This window comes from Scyliorhinus canicula, chromosome 20 (genome assembly GCF_902713615.1).
Source record: "Scyliorhinus canicula chromosome 20, sScyCan1.1, whole genome shotgun sequence".
NCBI lineage: Eukaryota > Metazoa > Chordata > Chondrichthyes > Carcharhiniformes > Scyliorhinidae > Scyliorhinus > Scyliorhinus canicula.
This window is the reverse complement of record NC_052165.1, coordinates 48,568,471-48,580,574: the sequence shown is the minus strand read 5'-3', so window position 1 is coordinate 48,580,574 and position 12,104 is coordinate 48,568,471. Positions and strand designations below refer to the sequence as shown.

Here is a 12,104-nt window from a genome sequence, read left to right as displayed (position 1 = left end):
TCAAGGGACTGAATGGGCCGGTTAAGAGGGCGCGGGTGTTCGCGCACTTGCGGGCCCTGAGGGCGGACGTAATTATGTTGCAGGAGACACATCTGAAAGTGTCAGACCAGACCAGGCTAAGGAAGGGCTGGATTAGCCAGGTCTTCCACTCGGACTTGGACTCGAAGTCCAGAGGGGTGGCAATCATGATCAACAAGCGCGTGCAATTTGAGGCAGAGGGCATATCTGCAGACAGGGGGGGCAGATACCTGATGGTACGGGGCAGACTGGAGGGGAGAAGGGTGGTGCTGGTGAATATATATGCCCCGAACTGGGATGACGTGGACTTTATTAAAAGAGTGCTGGGGAAGATCCCGGACTTGGATTCTCGCAAGCTAATAATGGGAGGGGACTTTAACATGGTCCTTGACCCGACTTTGGATCGGTCGGGTCCCAGAACGGGTAGACTCTCAGCAATGGCAAGGGAGCTGAAAGGGTTTATGGGGCAAATGGGGGCAGTGGACCCCTGGAGAGAGGGACAGCCAACAGGAAGGGGCTACTCGTTTTACTCGCACGTCCATAAAGTATATTCCAGGATAGATTTCTTTGTAATAAGCAGGGACTGTATGGGGGAGGTAAAGAACACGGAATACTCAGCAATTACCATTTCAGACCATGCCCCGCATTGGGTGGACCTGCAGTTCGGGGGAGCGAGTTATCAACGCCCGCAATGGAGGCTAGATGTGGGACTGCTGTCGGAGGAGGGGATCTGCGAGAGGCTTCGGAAATGTATAAAAAATTACCTGCAGGTGAATGACACTGGGGAGGTCTCAGCGGCGACCGTGTGGGAGGCGCTAAAGGCAGTAGTTCGGGGGGAGCTGATTTCAATTGGGGCCCACAAAGCCAAGGCAGACCGGGCAGAGATGGATAGATTGGTCAGGGAAATGGGCCGGATAGATGAAGAGCACGCGGAGTCCCCGGGGGAGGTTTTACTCAGGGAAAGGCGGAGGCTACAGGCGGAACTGGGGGCACTATCCACGAGCAGGGCCGTGGAACAGCTTAGGAAGGCGAGGGGAGTGGTGTACGAGTATGGGGAAAAGGCTAGCAGACTGTTAGCGCAGCAACTCAGGAGGAGGGAGGCGGCCAGGGAAATAGGTAGAGTGAGGGACGAGGGGGGGCGCAAAGTGGAGGATCCGGCAGAATTGAATAGGGTATTCCGGGACTTCTATCGTAAGCTGTATACTTCGGAGCCGCCGGAAGAACCGGAGGGGATGAAAAGGTTTCTGGACGGGTTAACATTCCCAACAGTTGGGGGGGGGGCAAGTGGAAGAGCTGGGCGCCCCGATTAGAGTAGAGGAGGTATTGGGGGGCCTAAAGGCCATGCAGTCGGGGAAGTCCCCGGGGCCGGATGGATACCCAGTAGAGTTTTATAGGAAGTTCTCTGAGCTGGTGGGCCCGGTCTTGGCGAGGGTTTTCAATGAGGCAAGGGACAGAGGGACCCTGCCGCCGACAATGTCACAAGCCACCATATCTCTGATATTGAAGCGGGGTAAAGACCCGGAGGTGTGCGGGTCCTACAGGCCAATCTCCCTGATTAATGTAGACGCCAAGCTCCTGGCAAAGGTACTGGCGGGGAGAATGGAGGACTGTGTACCGGAGGTGATTGGGGAGGATCAAACTGGGTTTGTTAAAGGTCGGCAGCTGGCGGCCAATCTGAGGAGATTGCTCAACGTGATAATGATGCCCCCGGCGGGTAGAGAGGTGGAGGTAGTGGTGGCAATGGACGCCGAGAAGGCCTTTGACCGGGTAGAGTGGGACTATCTATGGGAGGTGCTCGGACGGTTTGGGTTCGGGGAGGGATTGGTGGATTGGATCAAATTATTATATCAGGCCCCGAGGGCCAGCGTCAGGACTAACAGAGAAGTGTCGGAGTACTTTAGGTTGTACCGAGGGACCAGGCAGGGCTGCCCGCTCTCCCCGCTGCTGTTTGCGCTGGCCATAGAGCCGCTGGCGATGGCGCTGAGAGCCGCAGAGGGTTGGAAGGGGATGGTGAGGGGCGGGGTTGAACACAGGGTTTCTCTTTATGCAGACGACCTGCTCCTGTACGTGTCGGACCCAGTGGCCGGGATGGGAACTATACTGGGAATGCTGAGGGAGTTCGGCCAGTTCTCAGGATACAAATTAAATACGGTCAAGAGTGAAATGTTTGTGGTCCAGGCAAGGGGCCAGGAGAACAGATTGAGAGGGCTACCGTTTAGGCTGGTTGAGGAAAATTTCCGGTATTTGGGAATCCAGGTGGCACGAGACTGGGGCAGGCTGCATAAGTTAAATTTGGACAGGGTGGTGGAGCAAATGAAGGGAGAGTTTCGGAGATGGGATGCACTCCCGCTGTCGCTGGCAGGGAGGGTGCAGACTGTAAAGATGACAATCCTCCCTCGATTTTTGTTTATTTTTCAGTGCCTCCCGATCTTTATCCCACAGTCCTTCTTCAAAAGAGTTAACGGGCTGATCATGAGCTTTGTCTGGGCGGGAAAGTCTCCGCGGGTAAAGAAGGCGATGTTGGAGAGGAACCGCAGCGAGGGAGGGCTGGCTTTGCCGAGTCTGGTCAACTATTACTGGGCGGCCAACATCGCTATGATAAGGAAGTGGATGGTGGGTACGGGGTCTATTTGGGAGCGGGTGGAGGCGGCTTCGTGCAGGGGCTCCAGTTTGGAAGCCCTGGTCACGGCTCCTCTACCGCTGCCGCCGGCCAAGTACACCACCAGCCCGGTAGTGGTGGCGACCCTGCGGATATGGGGCCAGTGGAGGAGGCATGTGGGGGAGATGGGGGCGTCTGTCTGGGCGCCAATCTGCGACAACCATCGGTTTGCCCCCGGCAGTATGGATGGGGGGTTCAGAGTATGGCAGCGAGCAGGGGCGGGAAGGGTGGGTGATAAAGAATAGAGATACAGTCGCAAGTAAAATAATTGCAAGGTAGGGGCCTCACGGTAGCATGGTGGTTAGCATCAATGCTTCACAGCTCCAGGGTCCCAGGTTCGATTCCCGGCTGGGTCACTGTCTGTGTGGAGTCTGCACGTCCTCCCCGTGTGCGCGTGGGTTTCCTCCGGGTGCTCCGGTTTCCTCCCACAGTCCAAAGATGTGCGGGTTAGGTGGATTGGCCATGCTAAATTGCCCGTAGTGTAAGGTTAATGGGGGGATTGTTGGGTTACGGGTATACGGGTTACGTGGGTTTAAGTGGGGTGATCATTGTTCGGCACAACATCGAGGGCCGAAGGGCCTGTTCTGTGCTGTACTGTTCTATGTTCTATGTTCTATGTTCTATGATATGTTCCTGGAAGGGAGCTTCGCGAGTTTGAGGAGCTTGGAGGAGAAATTTGGGGTGGTAAGGGGAAATGATTTTAGATACCTACAGTTGCGGTACTTTGTTCGTAGACAGGTCCGATCTTTCTCGCGCCTCCCGCCAATGGGGATCCTAGACAGAATAGTCTCTGGGAGGGATGAAGGGGAGGGTAGAGTCTCGGGTATTTATAAGGTGCTCATGAGGGAGGAAGGGTCCCAGACAGAGGAACTGAAACTTAAATGGGAGGAGGAGCTAGGCGGGGAAATGGAGGATGGGCTGTGGGCAGAGGCCCTGAGTAGGGTAAACTCGACCGCGACATGTGCTAGGCTCGGGCTGATCCAATTTAAGGTCGTTCACCGGGCCCATATGACGGTGGCTCGGATGAGCAAATTTTTCGGGATAGAGGACAAATGCGCTAGGTGCGCGGGAGGACCAGCGAACCATGTTCACATGTTTTGGGCATGCCCTGAGCTGAGGGGGTACTGGGAGGGATTTGCGGGGGTCATGTCCCAGGTGCTAAAAACAAGGGTGGTGATGAGCCCAGGGGTGGCAATTTTTGGGGTTTCGGAAGACCCGGGCGTCCAGGGGGAGAAAGAGGCCGATGTGCTGGCCTTTGCTTCCCTGATAGCCCGGCGACGAATATTATTGGCGTGGAGGGACTCAAAGCCCCCGAAGACGGAGTGGTGGCTGGCGGACATGTCGAGTTTCCTGGGGATGGAAAAAATCAAGTTCGCCTTGAGGGGTTCTGTGCAGGGGTTCACCCGGAGGTGGCACCCATTTATTGACTTCTTTGCGGGAGAGTGAGCGTCAGCAGGGGGGGAGGGGGGGGGGGGGGGGGGGGTTAGAGTAGAGTAGGAGGGAAAATATGGCGGGTAGTACCGGTGGGAGGGGAGCGGGCTTGTGCAATATGTTACGGTGGAAGTATTGAAAGAACGTGGATGTTTGCACATTTTTGCCTTTTTTGCTTCCTTTCTGATGACGTCTGTAACGGTTTATAAAGCCAAAAACTACCTCAATAAAATTGTTTATTAAAAAAAAACATTACTTTTTAAAATTACAACATACTGAAGAGATTGCAAACATGTTAGTTGAAGAGTTGACTTACCAGCTCTCCATTCTCTGGAACTGCAAGAGGAAAAGTAAGTAAATTAGAAAATTTACAAAGTATTCCAAGTTATTCAAATCATTAACTCTGTTCGCACTCACCTTCAGGAGGACAAAAAAAATTGAAGAAAGAGTCATTTGGTACAGTCTTCGTGACTGTTCTAACAGTACCCCGACCCTTATGCTTCTGCTTCTTTTTAATGGTTTTCATTGTGATGTTTTTCCCCTTCTTCCAGTCGATCTGGCACCTGCATTGGAATTTGCAGATTTAAAAAAATATATATTCTGTGACTAGTTGAGCTTTTCAACCTAACATTACAGATGTACTGTTGTTGGAAATAAACAGTTCTCCAATATTGCTATCAACATTATGCAGTTCAGTTTACCACCACTTCTGTTCCATGGCAAACATTTTGCATTCCTTGCTAGTAGTTCAAAGATCAACTTGTCACTCACCTCATTTAAAGGATCTATTTTACACCAGTGGCGCGATGCAACTCAAAAACTACTAAAGTTAACATCTCTTGCATCACTAAGTTACTTCCATTAAAGAATTCATTCAATATTACCATACAGCAGGGCTGGAAAAATTATGGCTCGCAGGCCACATTCAGGAAAACATCCAGTCCTTGGTCCATCTCCAGCACCCAGGAGCTTCTGATCTGGCTCACAACCACAACAGGGGTTCCAATGGAAGTAGTTCAAGGCGAGTTAAGTTTATGATTGGTCCGAGGTGGGCATTCCTGAGGTGCAGCCACCATGACAGGAACAAGAGAGCAGCGCAAGGCTGTGTTCATTTAAATGTTCTTACTAGATTACTGCAGTTTTTAAATTTAGATTTTAGTTTTCCAAGCATTTAGGTTTTAAAATCTCTTTTGTCAAAAGTCAAGGCAACTTAGAATTAGTTTCCATCCCCTCCTTTCCATTTCCTCAACTAAGGTGCATATTTTGGTCGAATATAACCAGGCGGTTGTGCGCGTTTTCTACAGTGAAGACAGAAAATATTTTTTCAACACTTCCACATTTACCGTTATTAATTGCCTAGACTCACTAGAGGACCCATGTTCACTTTAGAGTTTTCCCTTTAAACATTTGCAGAAATTCTTGCCATCTATTTTTATATTTCTAACGAGATTACTCATACTTCACACTCCAATTTCTCCCTCCTTATTAATTTTGTCACTGTTCGGATTTTAAAAAAATAAACTATGCTGTCCAAACTTCTGATCTGCCATCTATCTGTGGAATTTTGTACTTTTTCTTTCAATTTGATGCTATCTTTAACTTCCTTAAGTTATGAACAATTGATGCATCCTTCTGCAATCTCACTGGAAGTATTTTTATTGTGTTAAGAAATATCTTTCTAAAACTCTTTGGCAAGCTCCGTTTTAATACCTTTGTAATTGCCTTTCTTTAAGTTCAAATCTTAGACACGTTCAATCGTGTTATGACCACTGTTACTATCTTGGGGTTCCTTTACTACGTCATTAAATGATCTGGTCTCATTGTACATGATCAGGTTTAGAACAGTGTGCTCTCTGGTTGGTTCTACAAAAATTGTCACAAAAACACCTTTGAACTCACCTTCCAGGCTACCCCATTTGACCAATCAAGATGTAGATTAAAATCACCCATGATTATTGCAGTACCATTCTCACAAGCCACTATTATTTCTTTCTATATAACCCATCCTACAATATAGTTACCGTTAGGGGGCCTAGAAATTGCTCCCACAAGCGACGAAACAGTTGCTGGTTCTATCCAAATTCACCCTGCATATTGATCTTTAGAATTCATCTCACTATTGTATAGTCATCCTTAATAATGCTACCTCACCACCCTTTCCTAGTTTCCTGTCCTTCCAAAATGTCAGATACCTTTGAATATTCAGTTCCCAGCCTTTAACTTGCACAAAAGCCTTTAACTTAAACATAGGACTTAGGAGGAGGAGTAGACTATTTCAGCCCTTCAAGCTAGCTCCATCTTTCAATGAGATCATGCTTGATCCAGTTTCAGTCTCAACTCTGCTTCCTGTTTTCCCCCATAACCTTTCATTAACTTGTTTATCAAAAAGATGCCCCAATTCTGCCTTAAATAAATTCAATGATCCAGCCTCTTTCTAGGGAAGAGAACATCACACATCAACAACCCTCAGAAAAAACAGTAGACTTCATACTTCAGTGTTTCCCCAGGTTCTAGCCTCTCCCACAAGTAGAAACATCCTCCCGGTATTTTCTTTTGGGGATGATCTCTTGTAAATATTTCAAAACCCGCAAAGATTTCTCATCTCTGACCTAAATGGGCAACGTCTTATTTTTAAAAACAGTAACCACTAGTACTAGATTCTCCCACAAGAGGAAACACCCTCTTCCATTCACCCCTTAGGATCTTGGATGTTTCACACTTTGAGCGGATACAAACCTAACCTGTCCAACCTTTCCTCACAAGACAACAGTCTGGCAAATCTTCTGAACTGCTTCCCAATGCACTTGCATGCTTCCTTGAATAAGGAGACCACAATACTGCACACTACTTCAGATGTAGTTTCACCAATGTCCTGAATAACTGGAGCATAACCAACCTACTTTTGTATTCAAATGCCCTCACAATAAACATTCTACTAGCTTTCCCAATTGCTGTAGTGCATACTTGTAATTTGCAGTTCACGCACTAGACAAGTAGAAACTCAGTACATTATCGAAGTGGAGATTATAGAGTTTAAGATTAAATTTTACTTCTCCTGCATAAATGGACAATTTCACACCTTCCCACATGATATTCCATTTACCAGACCTTTATCCACACCCTCAACCTATCCAGAATCCTATTGTAGCCTCCATGTCCTATTCACATTTTACCTATCTTTGTGTAATCAGCAAATTTAACACCACACTTTTGGTCTCTTCATCCATTTGGAATAGATAAGTACTGTATCCATCCAAATTTCTTGTTCATTTTTGGGATGTGGGCATTGCTGTCTAGACTAGCATTCATTGCCATCGCTGATTGCCCTCAAGGTGATGGTGAGCTGTCTTGAACTGCTGTAGTCCATATGGTGTCAGAACACAGCTCAGTTGGAAGGTTCCAGGATTTTAACCCAGTGACAGTACAGAAATGATGATTCAAGTCAGGATTGAGGGGCTTGGAAGAGAATTTGCAGGTGTGTTCCATGTGCCTATGGTCATTGTCTTTTGGGGCGGTAAAGTTCACTGGTTTGGAAGGTGCCTTGGCTAGTTAATGCAGTGCATCTTGTAGATGGTACATACTGCTGCCATTGTGTGCTGTTGGTGGACGCAGTGAATATTTCAGGTGGTGGATGGGGTATCCGTGATTGAGCTGAGCTCAAGTATTATTGGGTCTGCATTCATTCAGGTAAGTGGGGAGTATACCATCATACTGCTGACTTGGCCCTTGTAAATGGTAGACAGGCTTTGGGCTCTCGGGTGGTGAAATACTTACTGTAGAATTCCCAACCTTTGACCTGCATATGTTTCCATAGCATTTATACAGCTGGTTCAGTTAAGTTTCTGGCCAATGGTGATCCCCAGGGTATTGATGGCAAGGAAAACAGTGATGAAAACACCATGGAATGATACGGGAATGGTTAGATTCTCTCGCTAATGTCATTGCCTAGCACTTGTACTGGTTACAACTTATCAGTGCAAGCCTGAGCATTGTCCAGATTTTGCTGTATTATGAGAGACTGCAACAACATTTGCTCTATGCCCTTATTGCTCTTTAGCGATCTAGCAAATCGATGAACTGTAGGTGAAGCTCCCAACAGTTATCCCAGACTTGTCCAATCGTTTAGCGGGGGGCCATTTCAAATTTTCTTCACATTTTGTGAAACGACATTCAAGCTTATCAGCATCAAACACAGGAATGAAATAGACCACCAATGGAGGAGCAGTCCCTGCAGAAATCTTCAATCTCACTGACCCATCTTACCAGCATTTTCAACGATCACTCTACAGGCCACAAAGGGACTTTGCGGACCAAATTGCAGACCGTGTGTTGGACAAGCCCGAGTTATACATTCAAACTCACGCTGGCACTGAACTATATCATTCCTGTCCAAGTAGATAGCTGAAAATAGATGGAGTCTGTGCTACAAAAAAGTGGAGCTTGCTTCAAACAAAATAAAAATGAAATTTCCACTAACTGTTCCAACACAAATTCAGTATAACTAAAGTCATTGCATTCACCCAGAAGTAGGGACACAAGTTTGACAACCCAGTGCACCTTTCACTGCAGCCATTCGGAATGTTTTAAATTCAAAAGCAACATTTTTTTAAAAAATCATCTTCAATTTCTTCTGTTAAATTGAAGAAGCTTTCTTACCCTGTGCATCCCATAATTTCTGGCCCATCAAATGAGAAAGGGTCTGACTCATCAGGCTGCGACCTCATCTTGTATGTTTTTGTCACTGCGTCATTGGTGAAATACTCATTTGGCTCAAACTTAAACTCCAAGGTAAAACTCTAGGTAAAATATACACAAACAAGACAAAGAACATCAATATACTTACTATTAGGGAGAAATTCGTTTTTTTTTTTTAAATTGAAGCATTTTATGTTGTACACAGCTATGAGCTCACCCTCAAGCGGAGTCAAATTGAAAAATGGATTGCTTACCATTTTGCATCGCTATGGGATTCATTAGCTACACTGCCATAAATAGCTTGCAGTGTTATAGCAGTCACATTTGACAAGCAGCTTAAGAATTCCCCAAGCAAACATTCCCCAACATAACTTGGAAGTGCAATATTTATTGTTCCGAGCTTTAAAAAGTGATTAAAATTGTTTCATGTGTAGGTGTTAATATAATAGGTACAATTACTTAAAACTGACGTGCTGGGATACCATCAAGCTGTTCTGCATCGATACTGAATGAAGAAACTGGACTCATAACTGATAGGTGGAAACAATTACCACTAATAATAATTTACCAAACAGTGCTCAAGTTTTTGGAATCATCGGTGCTAATCCACTGAAATAAACTGCAATGAACGAGAACCAGCCATGGTACAGAAGCATTCGCACATCAGCTGTTATTTCAGCTGTGAAATAAATCTGGGATTTTCAGCAAGATAGATGCATTGGCCTTCCCAAAAAAAGGGTTATAATTTGTTTTCTTCGACTGTTGTCTCAGTTATTTTCATGTAAACCTGATAGGTGCAACAAATATTTGACTACAAAGGGTGATAAAACTACTGGAAGCAGAACAATTCACTAGGCAAGGATTCGAACTGTCCAATAATGAAGGATTACTGTGCCATGCATAAGACAGACGATGGGATTGTTTTCCTTAGATTTGAGATGGTTATAAAAGAGATTTGATAGAAACGTTTAAACTCACGAATGAGTGTGGCATGTGGCATAGTGGTTACCACTGCTGCCTACGGCACTGAGGACCCGGGTTCAAATCCCAGCCCTGGGTCACTGTCCGTGTGGAGTTTGCACATTCTCCTCGTGTCTGCGTGGGTTTCACCCCCACAACCCAAATATGTGCAGGTTAGGTGGATTGGCCATGCTAAATTGCCCCTTAAATTGGAAAAAAAATAATAATTGGGTCCTCTAAATTGAAAAAAAAAATTATGAATGGTTTGGATAGAGCAAAAATATTAATTTCTAATGGTTGATGGGTTGATAATAAGGAGGCATAGATTTAAAGTGATTGGTAAAATAATAAGATAATGCAAGAGAAATGTTTTTGTTCCCCAAACTAGAAGCTGTAGTTTGGAATGCACTGCCTGGGAGAGGTACAGTTTCAACAGCAGCCTTCATAAAGAAACTGAATAATAAATGCAGAGACATGGATCTGAGCAAGGCATTAACTGGACTGCTTTTCAGTAGATGTGATGGGCTGCATGACTTGAATGAAACATACAAGATTCTGATGAGGCTTGAGAGGGTAAACGCCGAGAAATAGATTCCTCAATCAGCAGAAACAAATATTCAAGATATGGGGACAATGATTTAGGACCAAGATGCAGAAAAATTAGTTTACTTGTGAATTTTTTGCCAGAGGGTTACGGATGCTTCATCGTTGAATATATTCAAGGCTGGGACAGACATTTTGGGGACTCAGGGAATCAAGAGATATGGGAAACAGGCAGTAGTGCAGGAAAGCCCAAGGTGAGCCAGGATCGTATTGAATGCAGAGCTGGCTCAACAGGCCATATGTCTACTATATTCTTTCATGGGATGTTGGCATCATTGACGAAGGCAGCATTTGTTGCTCATCGTTAATTGCCATTGATTGACTTGCTATGCCATTGTGGATATTGAGTCACATGTAGGCAAGATCAGGCGAGGATGGCTGATTCCTTCCCCTAAAAGGACATCAGTGAACCTTTGGGTCTTTAAGACCAAAAAAATGATAGTTTCATGGTCACCATTACTGAGAGTAGCTTTACATCCCAGATTTATTAATTTAATTTAAATTCCACCACCTGCCATGGTGGGATTTGATCCCATATTTACACTTTACGGCATTCAAAAGGCACCTTGACAAACATGGATAGGATGGGTCAGAGGGATACGGCACAAGGAAGTGCTGAGGGTTTTGGCAATGGTTGGCATCATGACTGGAGGGCCTGTTCCTGTGCGGTATTGTTCTTGGTCTCCAGAACATTAGTTTGGCCCTCTGGATTACTAGTCCAGCAACATTACCACTACACCACCGTCTGCCCGACTGTTTCAACTTACACAAGAACTAGGAGCAGGAGTAGGCCATCTGACCCCTCGAGCCCGCTCCGCCATTCAATGAGATCATGGCTGATCTTTTGTGGACTCAGCTCCACTTTCCGGCCCGAACACCATAACCCTTAATCCCTTTATTCTTCAAAAAACTATCTTTATCTTTAAAACATTCAATGAAGGAGCCTCTACTGCTTCACTAGGCAAGGATTCCATAGATTCACAACCCTTTGGTGAAGAAGTTCCTTCTAAACTCAGTCCTAAATCTACTTCCCCTTATTTTGAGGCTATGCCCCCTAGTTCTGCTTTCATCCGCCAGTAGAAACAACCTGCCCGCATCTATCCTATCTATTCCCTTCCTCTCCTCGTAATCCAACCCCTTCAGCTCTGGGATTAACCTAGTGAATCTCCTATGCACATCCTCCAGTGCCAGTACGTCCTTTCTCATGTAAGGAGACCAAAACTGAACACAATATTCCAGGTGTGGCCTCACTAACACCTTATACAATTGCAGCATAACCTCCCTCGTCTTAAAACTCCATCCCTCTAGCAATGAAGGACAAAATTCCATTTGTCTTCTTAATCACCTGTAAACCAACTTTGTGAGACTTATGCACTAGCACACCCCGGTCTCTCTGCACAGCAGCATGCTTTAATATTTTATCATTTAAATAATAATCCCATTTGTGCTTTTGACCTCTGCTTGATTACTATAGGATTCTATTAATTAGACACTTGAATTCAGGGGGACCAATGTTCTGCAATATATAATGTTCTATGCAAAGTGTCCAATGCGGGATAAAGTTTAATCTGAAAATTATCCTCGTCCCAATGACAATTATACAGTCTATCCAATGCTCCACAATACAATGGCTCATGTGCCACTGTCATCTGATGAATTCCCTGCAGCTATGCATCTTGAATACAAAAGTGCACATGGAAGGTTCACAGTCACCTCGTGTGCACAGCTTTCTAGGAAG

At 45.6% G+C, this 12,104-nt stretch overlaps 1 protein-coding gene across 4 annotated transcripts in view; it reads right to left on the bottom strand.

The window, feature by feature from the left end:
• Nucleotides 1–12,104, bottom strand: part of nap1l1 (nucleosome assembly protein 1-like 1) — a 96,499-nt gene that overhangs the window by 28,624 nt on the left and 55,771 nt on the right. For all 4 annotated transcript variants that reach the window (XR_005458277.1, XM_038779932.1, XM_038779934.1 and 1 more), the window contains exons 9-11: nt 8,765–8,904; nt 4,526–4,671; nt 4,425–4,444 (exon numbers count right to left, since the gene is read on the bottom strand). Coding sequence is in view for 3 of the 4 variants with exons in the window: in XM_038779932.1 (XP_038635860.1) it covers nt 4,425–4,444; nt 4,526–4,671; nt 8,765–8,904 (306 nt within the window). In the remaining variant the exon portion in view is untranslated. The remainder of the gene's footprint in view (nt 1–4,424; nt 4,445–4,525; nt 4,672–8,764; nt 8,905–12,104) is intronic.